This window comes from Nuphar pumila, chromosome 16 (genome assembly GCF_984573655.1).
Source record: "Nuphar pumila chromosome 16, dmNupPumi1.hap1.1, whole genome shotgun sequence".
Lineage (NCBI taxonomy): Eukaryota > Viridiplantae > Streptophyta > Magnoliopsida > Nymphaeales > Nymphaeaceae > Nuphar > Nuphar pumila.
In genome coordinates, this window is record NC_143264.1 from 86,321,299 (window position 1) to 86,346,278 (window position 24,980).

At 38.1% G+C, this 24,980-nt stretch overlaps 2 protein-coding genes across 2 annotated transcripts; one reads left to right on the forward strand and one right to left on the reverse strand.

Annotated features, from left to right (window-relative positions):
* The first annotated feature begins 6,877 nt into the window (after positions 1-6,877).
* LOC149813983 (actin-depolymerizing factor-like) lies at positions 6,878-15,720 on the forward strand. The gene is made up of 3 exons (XM_089990868.1): positions 6,878-7,016; positions 8,020-8,285; positions 15,254-15,720. Exons 1-3 carry the CDS (start codon positions 7,002-7,004, stop codon positions 15,402-15,404), a joined length of 432 nt encoding a protein of 143 aa, XP_089846994.1. The 5' UTR covers positions 6,878-7,001; the 3' UTR covers positions 15,405-15,720.
* A 6,640-nt stretch (positions 15,721-22,360) lies between these two features.
* LOC149813984 (uncharacterized) lies at positions 22,361-23,776 on the reverse strand. The gene has a single exon (XM_089991240.1). The coding sequence runs from the start codon at positions 23,774-23,776 to the stop codon at positions 22,361-22,363; it is 1,416 nt and encodes a 471-aa protein (XP_089847366.1).
* Between the last annotated feature and the right edge of the window lie 1,204 nt (positions 23,777-24,980).

A 24,980-nucleotide genomic window follows, 5' to 3' on the forward strand; every position in this document is an offset into this window, starting at 1 on the left:
GTATAGCTCTAGACAAGCGCTGCCAAGATGCCTTTGATGGCTTGAAGAAGACCCTAGTAAGAAAACCAATGTTGCGGTTGTCAGACCAAACAAGACCCCGTTGAAGTCCACACATATGCTTCAGACTTTGCCATCGGTGGAGTTATCATGCAGGAGGGTCATCTCTGATTGCTTACGAGAGTCAGAAGATAAAGGATGTGAAGAGGCACTGCATTGTGCACAAGTGTGAGATGACGACCATCGTGCACTGCTTCAGCATTTGGTGGCACTATCTTATGGGTGCCTAGTTCATCGTCAAGATAGACAACATCGCCACGAGCTATTTTCAGACATAGAAGAAGCCGACACCCAAGCAAACTCGATGGCAAATATTCCTAGCTGAGTTCGACTTCGCTTTAAAGTATAAGGTGGGGAAGATCAATGTTGTTGTTGATGCCTTGAGTCGCAAGGCAGAACTGACGGTTGCACAGGTGGAGCCTTTCAAAGTTTACTTAGAGGGTACGTTATTGGATCGCATCCGCAAAGGAATGTAGCAGGACATAATGGCGCAACACCTTATCTCTCTAATGCAAGCAGAAAAGACTCAGAGATTCTGGCTACGACACGACCTCCTTATGACTAAAGGAGGATGTGTCTTCATGCTACGGTGGAGAAGCCTTCATCGCAAATTGCTTAAGAAGTGCCATGATACTTTATGGGTCCATCATCTAGAACAGGAGTAGACCTTAGCACTCCTTAAGTGTGGTTATTATTAGCTACAGATAAGAGACGATATGGAGAGGTATGTGTAAACATGCCTCATCTGCCAGCAAGACAAGGGGACCAACCAGAAGATTGTCGGCTTCCTTGAGCCTCTACCTATCTCAGAATGTCCTTGGGAAAGCATTTTCATGGACTTCATTGTTAGTCTGCTAAAAATAGATGGCTTCAACTCTATCTTGGTGGTGGTGGATTGTTTCTCTAAGTACACCACCTTCATCCTAACTTTCAAGGAGTGCCCCGCAAAGAAGACTGTGGAGCTATTCGTAAAGCATGTTGTGAAGCACTGGGGTGTACCAAGAAGCATTGTGAGCTATCGCAATGCTTGCTTCATGGGCAAATTTTGGCATAAAGTGTTTCAACTACTCAGATCTAATTTACTATTTTTAACAAGTTTTCACCCACACACATTAACGGACTGTTGAAGCAATACCTCAAGCACTTTGTTAGTGTCAATCAAAAAGATTGGGTGAAGCTCCTAGACATGGCCTAATTCTGCTATAATCTTCAGAAGAGAGAATCTTCATGCCATAGCCCGTTCAAAATAGCTACAGGGCAGCAACCGCTGACCCTGCATACTCTAGTTGTACAAGAAAAGAGAAGTTCATCCTTTGCCTATCAGTTTGTTCAAGACTCACACGAGCAGTCCAAGTTGGCGAAGGCATTTCTGCATAAGGTGTAAAGAGGATGAAGAAGTGAATGGACAAGCGTCATCGGCCTACTGAGTTTCGTGTTGGAGATCAGGTGTTGGTGAAACTTTACTTGAATCGCGCGTGCATCTTTCGTGGATGACACCGCGGACTGTTCAGAAAGTATGATGGATCATTCACCATCATCAAGAAAGTGGGCAAACTAGCGTACAAGTTGGATTTGGCCCCAGATTTTAAGGTGCACACGGTATTTCACGTGTGCAACCTGAAATTGTTCTATGCGGACGAGGGAGATTCAGAATGTAGCGTACCACAACACGCTTGTATCCTGTAGAGAGCCCCACAAACACAACGGGCTGAAAAGCATCTCAGCAAGATCTTTCGCCATAAGGTCAACTACTTGGGCGAAGCGAAGTATTTTGTGTAGTGGGAGGAGATGACAGAACCGATGTGGGAGACAACATTCCAGATAAAAAGTTGTTATCCAGATGAAGTCAGGGCCTACCATGAAATAGATGGCGACGGTGGTGGCACATGATTTGAAGGGGAGAGCCTGTTCTCCTGTGACCTACTTTCTATAGTTGTGTCTAGAGTTTGTTTTGCTTTGGTTGAGTTAGGATGTAAGTGTTGAGTCACTTGTAACTTTCTTCGGGCCACCCTTACACTTTGGTTCATGTTGATCAATATCATGAAGGGTTAGCCCATGGATCTAAACTGTAATGAGCTTGCAGGCAAAATTGTAAATGAATGCAAATGCGTTGAGCTTTCTTTTGTTCACCTTCGTTGTGATTACTTTCAAGTGATTGCAATTTCTCTCTCTCTTCTTTTGCTCTTTTGCACTCTAAGTTATCTAAGCTTTCGCAAGCGGCAAGCGAGCGATCGAAAGGCATGCGGCGGTAAGGAAGGATTGTCGCGCCGCACTGGCTTATTGAAAAAATAGGCATGTGACAACCACAATTCAATAAACAATAAAAAAAGAAAAATTAGAGTATGAGCTACAGATGACAATGGGTTTGATCTCTGATTCTGAGCCAAATAAATAATGGATCCACGATGAGGGACCCGAGTCCGATATTATAGTGTGGGATGGCGGAAAATCAGCCGCAACCTGGTCTAGATATGAAAACCAGACCAAGTTATGAACTACTGAATCGAAGCTGGTAAAATGTCTACAGTGTTTTGATTTGGTACACAGATCCAATTTATTTACAGCCCTTTGATGAGTTTCTAAACTTTTGATTTCAAACCTCATAAAAGGTCTGACCATGCTGATACAATTCCAATTGGTTTACAGCACTTTCATTGGTTGTTTGACGTTGTGTTTGTGTGCGCGCTCTCTCCTGTGTGCTGCCGAAACTTATGGCTGACAACATCCAAGCATCAATCAAAGGAAACCTATAATTCCAATTAGTGTACCTTAAGCCTCTTTTTTAATTAGGTCTCGTTAGGCCCCTTCAAAAATCATAGTTTTAAATATTTTTTCTCACATCTAACACTTATAGGTTTTGTTTAATGGGAACCAGCTTTTGGATCACTTGGATCGCCCGAATCTGACTTGTATACAGGTTTTTCTGGTGATCCAAAATGAATGGCTAAGAAGGTGCCAATTTTTTCCAGCTCAGAAAAATATATTTTTTTATCAAAAAAACATGATTCAAGAAACAATTCTCACTAAACCGACCATCATCTAACTGTTCAGATCTATCATAAAACACTTTAAAACCTATGGGGTGGAACCAGAAATTGGGCCTAATATATTCAGTACTATATATATATATATATAGAGAGAGAGAGAGAGAGATTTTCAGTGTTTTATGTTAGATCTGAACCGTTAGATGTGTTTAGCATGTTCGATTTAATGAGAATAGACTCTTGGATTAAGGTTTTTAGATGAAAAAACGTGTTTTTTGGGGCTAAAAAAAACTGCTACCTTCATAACCATTTATTTTGGATCACCGAAAAAACCTGTATAAAGGTCAGATTTCAGCTATCCAAAAGCCGGTTCCCACTAAACAAAACTTATAGATCACATCTATGGTGTTAGATGTGAGAAAAAGTATTTAAAACTATGATTTTTGAAGGGGCTTAACCAGACCTAACTAAAAAAGAAGCCTAAGAAACTCATATATATATATATATATATATATATATATATATATATATATATATATATATATAAAGTTTGTGACGTAAATTAGCTACATTGGTTTAAGAATCAACGTGATGAAAGCGTGACTTGTAAAACTGGTTTGATGTGATGGTGACCGAAAAGTATTAAGGTGGAGATGAAGCGTATTGCTACCTAAAATATTTGTGGTATCGATTATGACATTGTATCTTCTTAATAATGTATAGAAAGGAGACAAATGATCGACCAAACGCAGTTAAACATCAAATTTGCAGAAATTTGGGAGCTGCCCAATGCCGTTTGAATTATTTGATGATTAAGAAGTTAAGAATGTTACAGCCTAAAAAAAATGAAAATGTAACCTCACAATTTGCCAAGTTTTTTATATTACGCCCAAATCATTGTTGGGCATGTGTTCAAAATGTGCAAACCTTATTTTTACTTAAAAAAAATCACATAAGGGCCACAATTAGGACCTTGCAAATGTGTGACGACATTTACATACGAAGTTTGAGACATTTGCAAATATGAGAGTATTTAGTAAAAGAACTTTCAGACATTTTGAGAGCATTTACAAACATGACTTGCGAAAGTTGTACTATATTTGTGAACCTATTTTAACTAAATACTCTTATATTTGCGAATGTTTTGACCTTTGCATGTGAATATCTTCGTACATTTGTAAATGTTGCTTTTACTTCTTATGTAATTTTAGTAAAAAGTGATTTGCACATTTTGAAGACATTTGCCAACATAATTTGTTAAGATCATATTATATTTGTCAACTTCTTTTAACGAAATACTTTTGTATTTATTAATGGGGCTCTACTTGTCTGGCAAAAGCAATTGGTGCATGTTACTGTGCTGAGACATTGCAAGTTCGAACCCCAAATGGTGTGGTTGTATAACTGGTAGGGGTATGCCTAACTTTAACTTTCTTTGTAAAAAAAAAACTCCTACATTTGTGAATACCTTACATTCGCATGTAAATGTCCTCACACATTTGCTAAAGTCTTCTTGCCTACAAACTTTTATGCTATTTTAGTTATACATTTTGAGGACATTAGCAAACATGATTTTTGAAGGTTATATTATATTTATGGACCTCCTTTGACTAAATATTGTGAATGTCTTTGTGCTTTTTATGTAATTTTTTTTTTAGTAAAAAGAGGTTTACACATTTGGGGAATATTTGCAAACTTTGTGTTATATTTGCTAAAGAGTAAAAATGTTCTTAAAAAGTTGAGAATCGAAATTTTAAAGATAAAAAAGATTTTGAAAAATTATGAGGTTTTTCTGAAAATGCGCTATTTTACAAAGTTAGTGCAGTCATTTTTTCAAAAAAAAAAAGAAAAAAAGCATGAACGATTTTCTTGAAATTAAAAGCAACGTACTGTTGCAGCAGAAGGCCCATAGTTTATAGGTTTTTCAAGAAAGTGTTTCCTCCAAACTTTCTTTACGTGAAAGGAGCCCCAGGTTTCACCATTTTGCAGAAAAGGTCGTATGAGGGTCTGATTGATAATAGAGCGGTTTTCTGCAACCGTTATCAGTACAAAAAACTAAAACGCTTATTGTAAAAGAAGAAAATCATTGGTATCGGGCTATTAAATTCAAATATAATTTTCTGCAAAATTCCAAAACCTGGACCCTAAACGGACTTCTTCCTGCAAAAAATGCTAATTATAGGCCTTAAGCTGCAAAGATTTCTCTCTTTTTATATAAGTAATAACCACTCTAACATCATTCGTGCATTTGTACATGTTGTATTTGTTGATAATGGCCCGACTAGAGAAATGCTCCTTGACCACCTGCATATGCATGCATCACTTGGAAAATCATTCACTACGATCCATAAGTTGATACAAAACATGATTATGGTTCATTAGCTAAGCTTTGACTCTATGCGACATGATTGGGTCAGGTTTTTCACTTGCAACTGGGCTAAAATACAACCCAAGTGTGTGCAATTCTATCGCTGTTTGGAAAACAGGAAATCAAAAGTTTTCATGCTTATCGCATTTTGGAAAAAAAAAAAAAAAAAGGCATCAAGAACACAAGCTCGACGCCAAACGGATAAGAAATGAAAGAGATGGTGCGGTGGGGGCTAAGCATCTATATACTGTAGTCATCACCACCTACCTTTAATCATTAAATTAAGTTTTTACGAAGAACGACCTGTACTTTTTGTTATTGCAATATTTCACGATGGGTGACCTTGATCACTCTGACATATCCCACCTTAGCAGTCCAACCAATGGTTACGCATCCTCTGATCCTAATCCTCAAGATGCATATATGAGTTAGATACCAGCTAGTTGTGTTGGGAGGTTGCAAGTTCAAATCCCAAAGGTATCATTGTATAACTGGTAGGGGTCGGCCTAAGCCTTCACATAAAATAAAAAAAGATGCATGAGCTAGACAGCCAGGATAACATGAATGATCCTTTTCCCTTCCTCAGCCGGAGCATCACCGACTCAAACCTGACCATCTCAATTGCATTTTAATCCTAACCCAAACTCTGAGGCCCAGCCCACCAGCTTATGTCAGTGACACGCTTATATACAATACTAGAGTTTTGTAACGGATAATTAATGAAGGAGGTGACATGTTGGGGACTAGGAAATTTATTACTAGCACCCACCTTGTATCATTAGTTTTTACGTTGGGATATCAATGGGTCGGATGTAACCCGAATCTGAATCCAGTTAAATCCGATTCAGCATTGAGTTTTGCATCCTAGTTCGAATCTGAACCCAACTAAGTTTCAAAACAACAAAATCCAAATCCAATTATGTGTAAATATGGGATTTTAAGTTAGTCGGATCCTGATTCAGTTTTGCCTTGAAGACTCGAACTTGACCGGGTTAAAGAACACGTCAAGAAGGAGATAGGACACGTCAATTTTCTAAGTTTTTTTTTTTCATTTGTAAAAAAAGATACGACACGAGGGAGAATTGGGGAATCCCTATGACGTAAACCATGAGACAAAAATTAAATGGAAAATAATTCCGAAGAAAAGGGAAAAGAAGAGATCAAAAGGGAGCTGCTGCGGCCGACCGTTGCCGCCACTTTGATAAGGTCTCATCTCATCCCATCCCTCCCTTTTCAAGAGTTTTGAAACGTCACTCTCAGTGGGAGAGATGCTGACCGTCCATCAGCATAGGACAAGACCCGATGCGGGCCCCGAAACGCTTCGCGTTGAAATTCCGCAACCGCTCTTTAGCAAAAAAGCATACCATTTTCAGCACCGAAAAAGAAAAAAAAAAAACAAGAAAAAAAGGAGAATCTTCCACTTTTCTTTTGTTTTTTTATCTTTTTTTCGTAAAAGAGGAATATTTATTAACTTTTCTCTTTTCTCTTCCGCTCCGCTCATCTCATTTTCTTTGCTTTTTATTATTTAGACCATCTCCTGCATTCCTCTCTCTCTCTCTCTCTCTCTCTCTCTCTGCTGATCGGCCTCCAATATGTCTTTCAGGATGGTAATTTTCGCTGTTTATTTAGGTTAATTTGATGAGTAAATGATCTTGCGTTTGTTTGATAAGTGATTTTCAGTTTCATCGTTTTCTTTCAAATGGAAGGAAAGAAAAAGTTAGGGTTCATGATATGCAAATTTGCTTGGTTTCGGTTGAGAGTTCTATTTTTTTTCGGTTATTTGAATATTCTTTCATGCTATGGTTTAGTGTTTTGGTAGTCGTTCTTCTGTGATTATTATTTGTTTTTTAGCTTGTTAAGTCGGTTGGTGAAGTCGGCGAAATTTGATCGGGATCGATATCTCGATTTTTTAATACTTCCTGAAAAAACTTATACTATCTGAGCCTATTCTAACACCTCTAGCCTTGTTTGATCTCAATCGGTCTATCGGAGGGTTTTTTTTTTACGTATTATTTTTTGGTATTGTTTTTAGTTCCATGTTGTTTCTTCGAAGTTACTTCTTCTACTGTCCCGGAGTATATCTATAAGGAAATTTTTTATCGGTGTTTTTTTGTCATTATTATTGTAGGAGTGCTTGGTTTTCAGATAAAAACCTGATGGTATTGTTCATTGAAAAATAAGAAATGTTTTGATCTAGAAGTCGGTCTCATTCTTGCTGAAATTGTTAGTGGTTTTAACATTTCTTTGCTAATCAATCCGGTTAAGGTGATAGGATTTCGTGGACTTACGTGCTGTAAGTTTTGTTGATATTTTTGTGTGATTTGAGTTCTCTTTGTTTAGAATTCTTCAGTTCTGTTTTGTGAGTCAGGAATTTCTATTTCCGGTTTATATTCTACATCCTATGTATTTGTTAAATTTTATCTTTTATTTTTCCCGCTTTTTGGTAATCATTATTTGTTACATTTGGCTGGTTATCTATACATGGAGATCACTGTTATTTGGTTGGGACTTGAGTGTTTCTTTCTCTTTTTTAATTACTTCCCTAATTGGAAGGCATTTAGATGGAGTGCCTGGTACATACTTTCTTAAATTCATGGGTTTTATCTCTAGTCAAGTGCTTCTTCTGGGATGGGAGTGGCCGATCATTGCAAGACCACCTTCCTGGAGCTGAAGAGGAAGAAGGTCCATCGCTATATAATCTTCAAGATTGATGAGAAGAAAAAAGAGGTTGTGGTTGAGAAGACCGGTGGTCCTGCAGAGAGCTATGCCGATTTTGCGGCCTCACTTCCTGAGAATGATTGTCGATATGCAGTGTACGACTTTGATTTCGTGACTGCAGAGAACTGTCAGAAAAGCAAAATCTTCTTCATTGCTTGGTCAGTGTATTTTTAGCTTTCTTTGTCTATTTACTTTCTATATTCCATTGTTGTCATGGAAGAGTAGTTAATTGGAAAAACTTGCATTCACTTACATGGTGTTGGTGGGACTCAATCAGACTTCGTTGGACCTCTTGAAGAATCTGGAATCTTGGCTATTGCTTTAGGACATCAGTTTAATTGTGTAGCATTTTGATGATGCTCTCTGTGATTCCATAAATTGCATAGCTTTGAATTAAGTATTTTTGTTAAAAAAATAATAGACTGCCTTCCATGATTGAAACATGCATTCGTCCTACAAAAATTCAGGAAAAGGTTGGTAGTTTCTGATCACTATACTAGTCCAACTGCTGGGGGTTTCTGACACAATATTTGTGGGGTCATTTTTCTATTTATTTATGAGCTCTGGATTTGTTTTTTGACAGACCAAGTTCTGAATAATTAGTTTCTTATATGGTGCATTTAATATGGTTGTTTCCTTTCTTCGGCTATCTGTATATCTGTGTAAGTGATATTTATGGAATCTTTAGAATTTAAACACTTTAAATGCGGTTCTCATGAAAGTTACCATCTTATGTAATGTCTTAGCCACTTTGTGCATTATTGTAGTGCCTACACTCTTCTAGCTTGATATTTGGTTGGCCATGATACATTGATAATGATCTTTTTTCTGCTTGCCAGAGTAAGTGTTTAAACATCTAACTGCAAAGGAAGAGTGTAAAGCATATATGAACTTTGAGCTACAAAGCAAGGGTGTCGAATTAGTAGTGCAATGTGTAGAGGTCAAAGTGGGTTGGTTCTGGTCATGTTTCAAGAGATATGCTTTTAATTGGGTTTGAACCTAAACCTGAAGTGATATAAATGAGGTTTACGTCTGGTTATACTATTTATTTAAGATCTTTATGGTCATTGGTTCAGGTATAATGGGCCATGTAGATATCAGGTCAATCCTTCAACAGACGAGATTGGGTTTAGTATGGATGAAGATTGGTGGGATTTACTATAGTTTGGGTTAGAATTGGCACAGGCATAAATCATTTAGAGATATAACAGTTTAAGTTTTTTGTTTAGTTTCAGACTTTCAGTACAAATCATTAGGGTCCCAATCAGCTTTGACTCAACGGAGTTAAGAGTGTTTTACTTAATTAGGAAACTTCATAAATTTGGGGATGAGTAGTTTTGATTAAAAATATCAGAAAAGGTTTTGAATAGGTAATTTCATAAAGTTAGGTATAAAGTGTTTATTAATATGGGGTTTAAATTGGTTTTGGTTTATGCTATGCAGACTTTATCATATTAGAAAATGGTATTTTAAGGATGCGGAAGAGAGATCTGCTATAGCTCCAATAATTTGAATCCAGTTGATACAATTGGCCATGGCCATGCAAGGCTTCGACGCTATGTTATTTGGATAGTAGTAGGGCAGGCCATACCAAAACGATATGCTTTCCTAAAATGTCTAACACAAATCATTTTAATAGATTTTTAATTGATAGCATACACAATTTTTTGTTTTCTACATTGAAAAACCTCCTTATAAAAATGTTATCTTAATTGTTATAGAATCATAAACATATGATAAACTAAATGAGATGGTTTATTAGTTTAAATTTAAAATATTATCTTATTTTTTAGTGTCACTTTCTTCCCATGCATATCTTATTTAGGCAGCAATGCATGAACCATCCAAAAGAGAACGGAAGGAAATCAACATTGGTACATTAGGAGAGACGACACATTTGAAACTTGTAAGAGCTGCTCTTAAAGGGTCCTTTTATGGAATATTTCAGAGATTTTTTTGTTTTGGTGTGGCATACTATTACCACTACATATCGCACCACCAAGTGGCTTGCCAACATCCCGAATCTTCGTCTGCCGCCAGCTGTGTACTTGAACTGTCACTTTTCCTTTGTTGATCATGGTAGAGAGAGAGAAAGAGAGAGAGAGAGAGATGCATATGGATAATTTATAGTGTGTAATATGGTGCAACCTGTAGATAAGGGCTGCTCGACATGAATATCTTGACCAGATTACAGACATTCTGGACTACATGGAAATGGTTTAGTGGACTTAACTGCTATTAAAATACGACATATGGATATTAAGCATTGGTATTGGAATGGCATTTTCAGTAGGGAGTAAACCCCAAGCTGGGATAAGCAAATGCACCTGCACTGCTATTTGCTGCATGATCAATTCAAGTAGTTGATACATGCCATATGTTGATATGGAAATAGATATTTATCAGTTGATAGAAAGGTCGAAGACAAAACATAAAATAGATTTCATTATATAAAGCTCATATGATAGTAATTAAAATAATATAGCTGATTATGTTGAGTTACTATTCTGTTAGTTTAATTGGTGCATTTCTGAGCCTGATTGACTGTGGATGTGCATAGATGGTTTATACAGAATGTTGTCCATGTTTACATAAAATTTCAATGATATTGGTCATTTTGATGTTAGAGGGGTTAGAGGCTGAAATTTATATTTATCATGTTTTATTTAAACTTAAGCACCCTAAGAATCATACAGGCTTCAGATTTGATTTTGACTTGGTGAGAACCAATTCATTTACTTGTGGGCATGCTTACACCAACACTGTGGTATACAGGAGGCAGTGGTATAAAATATTCCCTTCATTAAAGGATTGTGCTTATTTTCACATTGATTTCACGACTTTTAGTCATTTTGATGCTATGAAAGGTGAGATGATGAAGTTTGAATAGTATCTAAAGGTTGACTTATTAGCAGAAGCTTTAGGACATGCCTTTTCGTTACCAGTCTGTTTACTTACCAGTATGTTTATCTAAGTTCAATGTTTTCTGGGAAAAAAGTTAAGCCTCTTTAGATGGGACATTTTCCATGGGAAAGTGACCAATTAAATCAGACAAAATTTACCTCTGGCTTGTATAGAAGAAAGTGCAGTGTCCACTATGTAGTAAAAGTTGGCGCCTAGTCGCCCTAGGCACAGGCGCAATGCCTAGTCCAGGGCATTTCAGCTCCTAGACCTAAAAGGGCCCAAAAATGCCAACTAAGTCCCCGCCTAGGCCAATGAGGTGGCAACTGGTCCATGCCTAGGCAGGGACGGACATATTCCTTTCTTTTTATATTATAATATATATATGTATATATAGGCTTTTTTCATTTGTATATGTGAATATTATTATATTTTTAGATTCTACTGAATCTTTGATTCTCTGGATATATATATATATATATATAGTGTGTGTGTGTGTGTGTGTGTAGGGAAATGGAAACCTACAAGATGTGCACGGTGCTAAATGAAACATGCTAATGGATTTCTGGTATTTTTTTTAAATTCCAACCCGATAGATGTGTTCAGCATGATTGATTTACTAGAAATCAACACTTGGATCATGTATTTTGGATGGAAAAAATGGTATTTGGAGCCTCAAAAAATTATAAAAATTGTAGGCCGTTGATTTTTGAAACCTTATGAAAACCTATCCATGCATTGGAGTAAAATGCTCCAAGAAGTGATTCCTATAAAACAAGCATATAGATCACATCTGTACGGTTAGACTTTAAAAAAAAAACACTGGAAATCTAATGACATGTTTCATTTAGCATCTGCCCATTTTTGTAGGTTTCCATTTCCATATATATAGTCACAGATATTGCCGATATTATGAAAATATCACTAGAATCTAAAATATCATGATTTTATCACAATAAATTTTTTTTTTTTGGGGGGGGGGGGTGTTTTTTCCATTGTAATATCCAAAAAAAAAATGAAAGAAATTCCTTCATGAAGGGGAATCATATACCTAGAGCTAAATTTCGCTCACGGCCAACACTTAATCCACCCAAATGTATGCAGTGGTTCGGTTTGTGTATACATGTTCTTTGTTAATTAGATATGCCCTGTAGAGGGGATACTCAGATACAGTGCGATGAAAATTCAGGTACATATATGCATGACAGTGCTCAGGTGCATGGAACACCATTATCCGCGTAGAAACATCTTTCTTCTTGTCTGGAATATCTACATTAGAATGCTTGAAAGATCAAAATTTGAGAAAATTCATAAGGGCAGAGCTACCATCATCCACTGAGAAACTATGGCATCTTTGTTCTCTGGAATCTTTACCATTAGAATGTTTGAAAGATCAATTTTTGAGAAAATTCGTATGGAAATCTCAGCGATGACTTCTTTATAGCTTCCGAAGTTCTATTCCTAAATTTCCGAATTATTGGTAAACTTAAAGACTAGCATCCTGAATTATAAGAAATACAATAATGGTGTGATTCTTCATATAAATTTTATAGGTACCACAGCAATTTCACTTATTTTTTTTAGTAAAAGAAAGGTAAAAACAAACCTAAAATTATGACAGCTCTTTCTCCCTTGCATAATCGAGACCATATTTCAAGCTGTTGGATAAAAATTGATCCAATATCTGATAAATGGGAGAAGGAGTAGAGTGTGTGTGTATATATATAGGAAAAGTGGTAGTTGCATGACCACTTTCGAGAATGACCAAATCGAAATCGCTACACTCAGCACAAGTTTGCACCAAAATGGACCTTTAGCGGCACTTCAAAGCGCAGGTCTAGGCGGGAAAATCAATTCTAGATATGTTTTTTGCAAATCTGAGGGTGCGGATGTGATCTACATGGTCAAAAACCTAAGAACCAGCACTTGGATCATGCGGATGTGATCTACATGGTCAAAAACCTAAGAACCAGCACTTGGATCAAGGTTTTTTTGTTGCATAAATTGGATTTTTATAGTCCAAAAAATTTAAAAAAATTCAAACTGTTGATTTTTAGCACATTAGAAGGTCCTATTTACATGTCAAAAAACTTGATCCAAGTGCTGGTTCTTAGGTTTTGGACCATGTAGATCACATCCGCACCCTCAGATTTGCAAAAAACATATCTAGAATTGATTTTTGATGGTTTGGACCTTCCTTTGCTTGGACGGTCCTCTCTCCCTGTCTATATATATATCATGTTCAAGTGTGAAAGCAAATTTTACTGGATCTTAGTTATAGTTGGATTTAAAAGGTCCCTTTAATAGGTTGCTATAGAAAACAATGGTGTTGATGATGTTTAGGTCATTTCTAAATTAGGCCGACATTTTCATCCTAGAGAAAGAGGGGAGGAGGAGGAGGTTTATCTTTGTAAAGTATGAATACTTGCTTTCCTAAATTTAACAAGGTGACATGGGATATATCCTTTTAGATACTATGGATGGGAAGGTAGAATCCAATTTTGAGGACACAAGTACTTTTATTGTGCAAGTTGTGGCTCTGGACAAGGATTGACATCTGTTGGACTACGACATACATGTCGGTTAGAGTTTGTTTATTTCACTTCTTGTATGGTGTATTTGTATCTACTACAATTTGGTTGCATGAAAAGTGCTACTATGATTGCATCTGTTTGGAGTACCACGAGCATGTCGTTTAGGGTTTGTTTATCTCACATATTGTATGGTGTATTTAGCTCACATTCCAAGCTTGTTAATTCTAGTAAATTTAATTTCAAGCATAGTCACACAAATCTATAATATTTTACTAATGTCATGATATTCATTCTGATAATGATATATTTGGAAAATGATAAAATAATGATACTTTCATTATATTGCTTATTTTTAAGGTGTCATGGTTTTATTGTAATTATTGATACCATTTTCAATTTTAAATTTTATATTTGTATATTTCCTTTTTAATTTTATATATGCTGATATTTTCTAAAAAAACAATTTTCAATTTATCTTGAGATTTTTCATTGTCTAGAAAATCCTGATACCTAGATTTTGTGGCCTTGGTTTCAAGCACAAAAACTACTGGTATTGAGGCCCTCTTTTCCGGTAGATTGTAAAGCTATGTCACAAGGACGCTATCTGGGGGGGGTCCCCATGACACGAGCGGACATGCTTGGACGGGTGGACATGAACATTGACATGTCCGACTAATATTTTAAGATTTTAAGTATTATTTCAATAAAAAACCTATTTTTATTAAAATATCAAAAATTATTTTTAAATTGATTAAAAATTTTATAAATTTCCATGTCCTTGTGTCCTATTCTTCAAAAAAAAAAAAAACTTCTTTGTGTCCGCGTGATTGTAAGATGTAAAATGCAAGATTCCTTTTTGCTCTGAAATAAGTCAAGAACATGCTTATGAGGGAACATTGAATGAGGATTGCAATTTTTTACCATAGAAACTATGGAGGCCTAAATGGATGGGCAGTATTCATCGCAGACCTTGAGAGGAAAAGCAATTTGATCCCTTCTAATGCAACTGATTGATCTGTAAACATGGGGGGCCAATCAAACCGGCATCAGGCACATCCAGCAGGATTCTAATGCTTTGGAACGAAAATCTCTGCTTGGATTGACCTTTATCGTTGAAGGGGAACTTCTCTTTTTAGTGTTGTCCATCATGTCACCTGTTAGCAACCATGGAAGCTGGGCATTGATGTTTACAGCCCTTGTCAAGGAAGGCTAGAACTTTTGGGCAAAGTGGAACTCCACGTTGTGGATACTCCGTTAATTGAAAAAAGGGGAAACGGTGCCACAAGGTGGTGCAAGATCACTTTTTGTTTGTGATTTCATCTCCACCCACAGCTTCATTACTTCAGGTGAATCATTCATGTTGACAACAACCAAAATCTCTTATTTCCCTTCTCTCTCTCTCAGGAATTTTCTAGATTTGGATTTTTTTTCAATTGTATGATGTCACTGCTGGTGTTTATAAAGTTTAGCTGCGTCTGTCTGAAGTTTGGAAGAAATTATGTCGGTAGTTGTTAGATGCCTCTATGTCCCCCCCTTTCCAGATATTCTGTGCTCGTCTTCCACATAACAACTAACTTGTTGATTTGAAATTAGGGAAAGGAAAAAGGAAATACTGCATTGCTCTGCTAATATGGCATTCACAACTATTTAAGTGACTATACCCTTTGTTTATGTTTGCTGATTTTTGTTAGGTCTCCTTCAGAATCGCGTATTCGAGCCAAGATGCTCTATGCAACTTCCAAGGATAGGTTCCGCAGGGAGCTGGACGGTATTCACTATGAGCTCCAGGCGACAGACGCCACTGAGATGGATCTTGAAGTGATTCGAGACCGAGCAAATTAACATCTACTATGGCAAGTTAGTATTTAAAACTGATTGCCAGGTATGATCAGAATGATATTGGGAGGCGACCATCTGAGGAACTTCTCTGCTCAGTTACTAGCTATAGACATGATTTTGTTGAGATCCATACCGTTAAAGAAGGCAAAAAGAAAAAAAAATGTTGAAAATATTTGCTTGGTGTTTGCATTGTCTAGGTGTTTCTGCTTTAGGCGGGTGGGCTCGACTTAAATAACTCCTTTTACACAAAAAAACATCAGACTTGGATACGTGTCTTTATGATACTTTGTTCTGTTGTTTGCTTAATTCCTCTTTCTCCATATATTTTGGCAAAAGATAAATTAAGAAAGGTCGTGTGGAAAATGAGAATATCACCAAGCTGTGAGTTAGCATTCTGTGGAAAGTGGTGTATCTTTCCACCGAAAGTATCAGTTTTTGCAAGCCCCACTGCGGCACTGCTAGAAGTGCAAACTCAATGCAAGAATGGGATTCTTTCCGTAACTCTTACTCCAACAACTAGCTCCCAAAGTGAGCTTCAAAGTTTTCTGTTTACTATCCTTTTATTCTTGGCATCAAGTTAAACATTACACGACCAACCTGCACGGAAAGAGTTGCTAGATGGCCCAAGTAGCGTCATGAAGCAATGGGTGATTAGCAGGTTTTTGGGTGAGACAAACAAATTCTAAAAGCCGTCATTGGGGTTAGGATCGTCAAGGGAAAACTTAACCCCTTCGGTTTCCTGAACTCTAGCATTTTCTGGAAAGTGTCCGTGAGACTTGATCATGTTTCGAGCTCAGGGTGGTGGGCATAAAATGCAATAATTGGATGGTAGGGTTGCTTCATCTTGGCTCAGGGGTCTTGAGTTGGAGAGCCTTGCAATATGTCCTAATCTTGGATGGCTTTGCCTTGTGTGGATGAGAATGTCCGTGTCTGGTGTTATTTGTTGCAAAAGTCGGTGTTTAGCTTGAATTCGTAACAAGTTAATAACGCAACGTTGTGTGTTTTAAAGGCATCAAATGGCCATGTTTTTAGCACCTTCCATGGGTAAGCCTCACGAATGGGTGACGATATATATGCTTATTGATTTCAAAGTAGTCATGGCAAAATGTTGAAAATTACTTGCTTCGTTCAAGTATTTGCTGCATGGGTTCTCTTATGATCTCTCTTTTACTTTTGTTCGTTTGAATACACATACATATCGAATTATCACTTGGTTGGAAAAACTGAGGTGAAGTGTTCGCTTTCTTCATTCTTAGATGTTGAGCTTATGCTTATTGCGCAGCGTTTTAGAATGTTTAGTGTCCAACTATTGTAATGAGTGTATCTGGATGTTTGGGCACCTGTTGACATGCAAATGAGTGTATCAATAGCCTCGCCCCGGTGAGATGCATTTGAGATGGAGATGGGATTCACTGCATCCCTTACCTTCTGTTGTTTAGTAGCCTGGATTTGAGATGGGAGTGAGAATGAGAGTGGAGATGGGCTTCAATATCCTCATTTCAACTGCATCCTGTAAAAGATATGAATGAAAAACCACCCATTTTCCTCTCCTCTCATCACCTCTCTTATCTCCGTTCCAACACCCGCTCCCAAACAAAGAATTAAGTGGAGTTGGTTGGGTGCTTAAATCTCATTGAAATTCTGCTTTCGATTTTAGAAATAACACTAAATTTTATGAAGCTATAATGCTTGGTGGATTCATTAGTTTATTTTTTAGATAACTTATTAATTATTTTAATGATTTCATAAGAATTAAATTTACATAACTAATTATACCATTGGGAATGCATGAGAGGCAAGTCCATTTTCCGTGTTGGCTAAAGTTCCACTGTTTCGGAGGCTTTTATACCTCGTGGCTTGGCATTGTTCGACTTTAGGCTGTGTTTGCGTCCTCAAGAAGAGCTCTATGGCAACTCAACTGATTTGGAGTCGGACAACCCCCCTTCCCCCCACACACACACAGAGGAAAGGATTCCACCAAAAGGAGATGGTCCCCATTGAAAACAGGGCTCCCTTTTGGCGAGGAAAGGGAAGCCCTTGTTTGCATTGCCATAGTGGGGCTAGCAGAAATGCATGGGTTCCCGAGCATCTTAGAGAAAACCACCAGGTTTCTGCAGCATGCAAACCCACCCTCAGTGAGCCCATTCGGCTTGGTAGAATAGGCTCGATAAGCATAATTCAAGGCAGTTTGTTTGAATGTCACATTTGTAGCTTGGCTCTCAGCGTATGTGTGTGTGTGCCCGAGTGTAATAATGGGCCCGCCTTCCTTTATTATAAAATAAATTCTTCAAAAGCATATAATATAAAATAATGGACTATGGTTGTCATCGGTTCGGAATAGTAGGTATATATGGGGGGAGGGGTTGGGATGTGGGGAAGAGAGGATTGTTTTTCTCTTTGTTTTTGTTCGACCTAATTTAGACAAAGACCTATTGGCTTTTAAGATAGCAGGTGAGACATGATCTTGACAGAATTCACGATGCATACTTAGTTGTAATAAAAAATAATAATAATGCGAGTGCTCACATCATCAGTTCAAGCATCCATGGCATTGGAAACATATGGGAAAAAAATAACTCTAACAAATCTCCATAACTTTTTATGCAAGGGTATCCAAATGAGTTTTGGAAACGTAGATGGGATCATGGAAGTTCCACGATGAAGATATATTGGGGCTATTTGAACTGGCAAGTAAATAGGATTTAGGTAGACAAAAACAGGAGTTATTGGAGAAGGGACTCTGCACCGATCCTTAATCAAGGAGGTATGTTATTAAAAGGAAGTGAACTTAGAGATAAAGTCTAGGAGCAGTCTGCACTCTGCAGTACTGCGTGGAAGAAATGACAATCAAGTACGTATGCTTTCTGTGTGTACACGTTAGAATATGTGAAGTGTGGGGAGTAGAGGTTTGGGTGTGGGGAGTGTGACCGTGTTTATAGTCTCTCTGGCCTTGAATTCAACAAGAATATTCTTGCATTTGTGGCCCAAATTCTGGTTTACAAGCCTATATGGTCTACTCCACTGAGTCCAAAAGTATATGTAATCGTTTGTGTGATACATAGTGTGTGGTTATAGAGTAAACGAGTGATGAGACAAACCAATGAAACCATGAGAAGGCTTGACAGTTGAGACTCCAGTGACTGAAAGCAGCCAGAGCATCTCAAGATAGAGTCTAGAATACGCCAATCTTTCCTCTCCATGTTCATTGTTAACTACTGTGAGGTTACAGTTACCAGTCTTCCTCTCCATGTCCATTGTTAACAATGTGAGACCCTCTAATGCCAACTCCCCAAATTCCATCACTTTAGACACTACTGTGAGGTTACAGACTTACAGTTACCAGTCTTTCTCAACATGTTCATTGTTAACTAATGTGAGGCCCTCTAATGCCAACTCCCTAAATTCCATCACTTTAGACACCTAAACTGTACAGAACTTGTGTACTTAGATTTCATAACCAACCAGCATCATAAGACTCACAAAGCGAGAAATAGCATGCTATCAGTCAGAAAAGATATCATGTCTCTTAGATTCTATGAAGCACTAGAGTAGCAAGTATAAGGACACCATCTGTTAACCTACACATGAAACTTAACTGCAAAGTACTCGTCAAATTTCAAACTCAGAACAAGAATGATTAGTCTGTCCCTGGGTATGAGACCAATGGAATAATTTATATTAACTCTAAAGAATGGTTCCTCCCAACATTCAGGTCATCACTATTAAAGAGATTTCAGAATTTCTACATACACCGCGAGACGACCTAGAAAGACACCAACTCTTGACTCATAATAGAATTGATATCACATTAGGTGTTTTCATGGAGAAAGATCAACACCATTTTCCTAGGGAAGAAATGAGTTTGCTCCATTTAACATCATGTTTTTTGCCTCCAGCATTTAATTAATGAAACAACCCTGTGCATCAAATACCAATCTCCATACAGCAAAGATGGGAATCACCCCCAGAAATATTCATGCAAGCATCACCAGAGACAGTTTGAATTTTTAAGATGAGCACCCAACGATCCTAGGAGAAGCCACCCTACAGTCCTAGCATCAACACATAAATCCCTAGTCACCTCCCCATCAAGGTCACCCAGCTAACAACACTTCTTTGAGGGCATTTGATGACTTTCGGTTTTTGTGTGGACACACGCTATCAAACAGGGAAGAAAGACCTCCTCTCTTTTTGAGTTGGCGGGAGGTTTTTCTTCCCAAGGACTTTTCCCCTTGGATAAAGTTATCTCCAGTGATAACTTTAGCCCCACAATCAAGCACGCCCTTAATGTCTACAGGATATTTTGCTCAATTTGAAAGTGAGACACCTAGTTAATAAAGAAAAGGGTATTTCTTTTGAAACTATGTCACCTGGGTATAGGTGCGGGTACGGCAATTCCAAAAAATGTGAGTAAAGGGACACGGCTATATATATATATATATATATATATATATATATATATATATATATATATATATATATATATATATATATATATAAAATATATATTATATATTGAAAATATAAAGTTATAACTTATAAACTGAAAATATAATTAGAAATTATAAATTGAATACAAACTTGCATGTCCAGAGTGTAAAATGGTTTGTCCAGGTGTCAACGCTACGGAGGGAAAAATGGAGTGTCCGTGTGATCTAGTGCCGAACCCTATATGGTAATTTGGGATCATGTACACGTGTATACTGCAATTAAAACTAATGTTGGAATTGTATGGAGCAGTAAGCATCTTTCAGCAGAGGGACACAAGTTATTTGATACCATCCCATACTTCATGTAATAATTATATAAAAAATTATATTATCTGTACAAGATGAGATCACCTGTTTCACATCATTTCAGATAATATGACACTTACTAGCTAACCTAGAGAAGATGCAAACAAGAAATTGAGAGCATGGAAGAAAATGGAGTGTAAAACAAAAACTCCAGCGAAATGCACAGATAATATGGTACTTACTAGCTAACCTAGAGAAGATGCAAACAAGAAATTGAGAGCATGGAAGAAAATGGAGTGTATAACAAAAACTCCAGTGAAATGCACGTTTAATAAGAAGGCACTGAGAAAGTTATGGTTCAGACTGAAGATATTAGAGTGGAATGCAATAAGTCTCAATAGTATGGCCTTTCTACCACAAAGAGCTTTGATTAGCACATCAATAGCAGGGATGGCATTAGATGGATGAAAAATAGACAAACAAATGAAACATGATGTGATAAGGGGCTACCTTCTTGATAAATGTCCCTATTTTGCATTTCTGTAAGACTGTGAAGCAAGATATGTGTAGTGTAAGTGACGGTGCAGTGCGTTAGGAGACAAAGAAGCAAGAGGATAGGAAAGTGCATTACTAAAATGCATACTTTGATTGGATGCCTGAAGTTAGGACTATGAAATCTGAAAGAAGTGCATTAGAGGCAGGTTGATGGCAATGCCATAGATGATGAAATTCAAATATAGTCAAATGGTATGGGCATGTCGTAAACAAATTTAAAACACCACCAACATAAAGGAGCAAAATGATACAAGTCAATATCAAGGGGGAGAAAAAGAAAGGGGGGGGGAGCATAATTGGAGGGAATATTAAGTGGATGAGAGATTGTGAGGAGACAGCTTTAAATAGTAACAAATAGGAAAATCAAACTCATATAGCAAGCCCTCACTTAGATGTAAAAAGGCATGATAAGGATTACAAAGACACCTGCAACTTTGTAAATTACTAACAGAAACATAATGTAGCAATGGGAAAAGAATAGCTCAAAAAAATAAATAGAAGGAAAGCAAATTACAAGAGAACTAAAAGAGCAAAGCCTTTACAAAGTCATGGAAACAGCGATGGACATCATGCAGGAAACCCAATCAGCTTCCATGCATCTAACCAAGAAGTTATTGGGCTTGGGACCAAAATTTAGACCCAAGCCCATGCCCAACCAGCATGAAAACGAGCTCAGACTCAGGTCAGGCAAAGAAGTCCTCAGGGCCCAGCTCAACATTACATATGACTCGGACAAGTTTTTCTATACTTGGCCACAAATATCCAGGCCAAGTCTTCTCAAGATTGTTTTTCCCTAGATCAATCAGGCCCTTGGTTGTCCACCCCTGGTGCTACCCAAGCCTGACTAGAATCTACTGTAAAAATGGAAACCTTGTAGAAAATTCATCATGATGAAGCAATACAAATCACCAAGTAAATCTTCAACCAAAGGCATGACTAAATTGAATTTAGTCTAGTATACCCGTGTTGCATCAGCTATAGATACATACATGGCACCATTAGAAATAATAAATAATGTTAAATGGATTATACCCCTAGTTATACAATTAAAAATGGGTAATGCTTCTGCCAGAGGATGCCAATTTCACAACTCAAACACACTGTAATTGGTCTCATTACAACCAAATTAGTATCCCTTTGCTCTTCTCCTTCCAAAAAAGATTAATGGAATGAAAACAAAAAAAAATTGTCACATGCATTAAAAAAGTGAAAATTAGTCATGGTTATTCAACAAAAAATCTCTCTTTTCCTTGTTCATACACTACAAATGCTAAATTATTGACAAAAACTTGAGATCGATCCAACACTTCTACGGAACGAAGATTTACATGACTGACATGTAAAACCTAAAAACACCTCAGCATGCAACGTTTCTGACATTAGAGTAGCAATACAATACAACATCGTGCTCTAATAATTCAACACGAAAACTTCACATATGTACAAAGAGCTGCAAACAACAATACTTATCATGACCTGGACGCATCCAGAAGATTTAGAAAACCTCTTCAATGTACTGACACTTCCATGTGGAAATAGTTACCTCTTTGTCGTCTTAAATGCATCCAGAGTTGCAAAGCATCACTAATTGTGTCCACCTTTTCCCTCTGGTCCAAACAACTACTTATTGCGACGATCCATGATTCATCCACAAAGAATGTCACTGGTTCAATGAAGGACTTCAAGACAATCTTCCAATTCCCTATATCCCCACTGCTGACCGTCAATCGCAGAACCAGCTTTAGACCTTGCTACGAAGTAGAAAACCAACCAAACCACAAGAAAATAGGTCTGTGCCACCGATTGCAAGAACATCGCAAAAAGATCGCCACCGAATCTTGCAAGTACCAATCTCGCACCAAGCCCACAAATTACTAATTCCAACATCTTTATGCATATCGCTCTGCTCCACATTACAGAGGTCAAGCGACAACCCTTTATAACAGCATTCAAAACGCTGGTCCTCGCTTCCGTAAGTGCAACCCAACAATCCAAATTTTGTGCAAAAGAAATGAGTGCCTCGATCAGGAACCAAACAAAGAGAAACCCCCAAATTCTCAACGAAAGATCGCCACCCTTGGACATTTCTTTCGTCAAGGGAATTGCAACAGAAAATGGCATCAACTTCAATATCATGACCAGTCTAACCAACGTGTACTCGTTGCTCACGCTGGAGAAGAAAAACAGAGAGAGAAACTGCGTGAGAACCTCACGGAACGCCCATCGGAGAAGTATGAACACAGTGAGCCTATGAATTCCCGATCGGCAACCGACTCTAAACGATGTCACGATGGAATTATGTTTGTCCAAATGATCGCTAACAACGGTGAAGAAGACCACCCCATAAGAACACGAGTGCAGAAACAGATACCCTAAAAGCAACCATCCGAAAGCCGCAGACATACCAACAATGAGGAAAATCACGACGGCTGCGTCTGCCTGGTCCAAGAGCAGCCCCTGCTGGTCGTAGAACCTGATACTACCCGGCCGGCTCCTCTCCGAAAACGCCGATCTCGACCCGTTGCTTCCATCATCTTCCCCGTTAAACAAGTTCCCGATCACCATAACCGAACCGGAATCCACGACCCCCACAACATCGTCTTCCAAGGCAGTCCGATCCATTAACCCCTCGCCGGCATCTTCAGGAAACCCTAATTTCGTCTTCCCCAGCAGCAACGGCCGGTTGAGGAAACGACTGACGTTCGCCGAACCATCTTCCACCAGGAAGCCCAAGACGGACGCCCCGTTGCTCTCGTCAAAAAGCTCGTCGGCGAAGAAATCGTCGTCTAGAGTTCCGCCCCTCGTGAAGATGACGAAGGAGCGACGGGCGGCCCCGGGCCTCCTCTCCGGAAGTTCTCCGGAATAAGGGTGGGCGGAGTCGGAATTGGAAGGGAAGAGGGAATGGAAGGAGGTCTGCTGCTCGAGGAAGGAGGAGAGGAGGAGGGTGCCGTGCTCGAGGGCGACCCTGAAGGAGAAGAAGAAGAGGGAGACGACCAGGAAGACGAAGAAGTTAGAGAGGAATGATCGAGATGACAGATTCAGCACCGATCCCGCAGAGAAGAGATCGAGTCGACGCCGAGTCATGGCTTCCCTTCCCTTCCCTTCCCTTCCCTTCTTTCTTCCTTCTTCCTCACTCGCTTCTCGAATCCGACGCGCTTCGCTGGAAACTTGCAAAGCTCTAGCGATGAATTACCCAATTGCCCTTGCTCCGCTTTGTCGATTTTATTCTCGAAAGACTTCGTCGCCAAGTTTGACGACTTTTGAAAATTAAGCCGCACAAGTGCTGGTTCCAAACGTGGACACGTATGCCGTTCGTTGGACAAAAAACTGTGTTACTTGACCCTAAATTTCACTACAAAGGCTGCTGATTGATGCCTCTAAAATACAAAACATGGTGGTCAGCGACCAAATGATCGGTGACAACAAAATCTCAAAATTACAGCAGCCACTTTTTCTTCTCGCTCCTTTTCAAACAAGGACACACTTAATCAGGTATCTATTTTCCATAAATTTGATGCTTCTTAGTTCTTTCTTGTCAAGCATCTCTATATTTTTTTTTTTTTGAGATCTTGTCAATTCTCTATAGGAGGCGCCTTGTGTATTTAGGGGCGCACTTGTATCAAGACAAACATAACTCATGAATGGCGGCCATTGTGAATTGAATTCCAAGCATTGTATCCCGATTTTATTGTGATCTTAGCAATGTTTCATTTTTGTGATATTTTATTTTTATTTTAAAAATAAGATAATATTTGCTATTGATTTTAAAAACGATTTTTCCATTTATCGCTGGATTTTCTCTTGTAAACAGAATTCCGATGCCAAGATTCCTGTCTGTCTGTAGTGAACGCATTCAAATTTATGTGTTCACTGGTGCATTGCATCTCACAACATCCACCAAATTTTACAGCCAAATCACTCATGAACCCTACCTTCTGATGATATTAGGTGGCAATGTGAGGGTTTTCCTTCGTCATAAAAAAAAATAATAATAATAATATTAGGTGGCAATACGATTTATAGGAAATGTCCAAAGCGACAAATGTGCTGGCAATAGTTACAGCAAAACCCCATTAAGCCAATTGATGGTGAGCTTTTGGATCATTTGGCTTAAGTGGTTAATTAGTGAGAGTGTGTTTGGATGTACTACGTGAAAATTCTTACGAGTGAGAAACCTGATGAGCCCCACATTTTTACTAGGTTAGGTGAAACATGAAAAAAAGGCGTGGAATGGAGTCAAAGTTTCATTAACTTCTCAAAAGGGAAAAAGGTTTAAACTTCTCAGTGA

Bases quoted from the DNA above. Each gene is read 5' to 3' on its own strand.
- LOC149813983 (XM_089990868.1), top strand. The intron at 8,286-15,253 runs GTCAGTGTATTT...GATTTTTGTTAG, and splicing joins AAAATCTTCTTCATTGCTTG to GTCTCCTTCAGAATCGCGTA.
- LOC149813984 (XM_089991240.1), bottom strand. From the start codon at position 23,776: ATGACTCGGCGTCGACTCGATCTCTTCTCTGCGGGATCGGTGCTGAAT.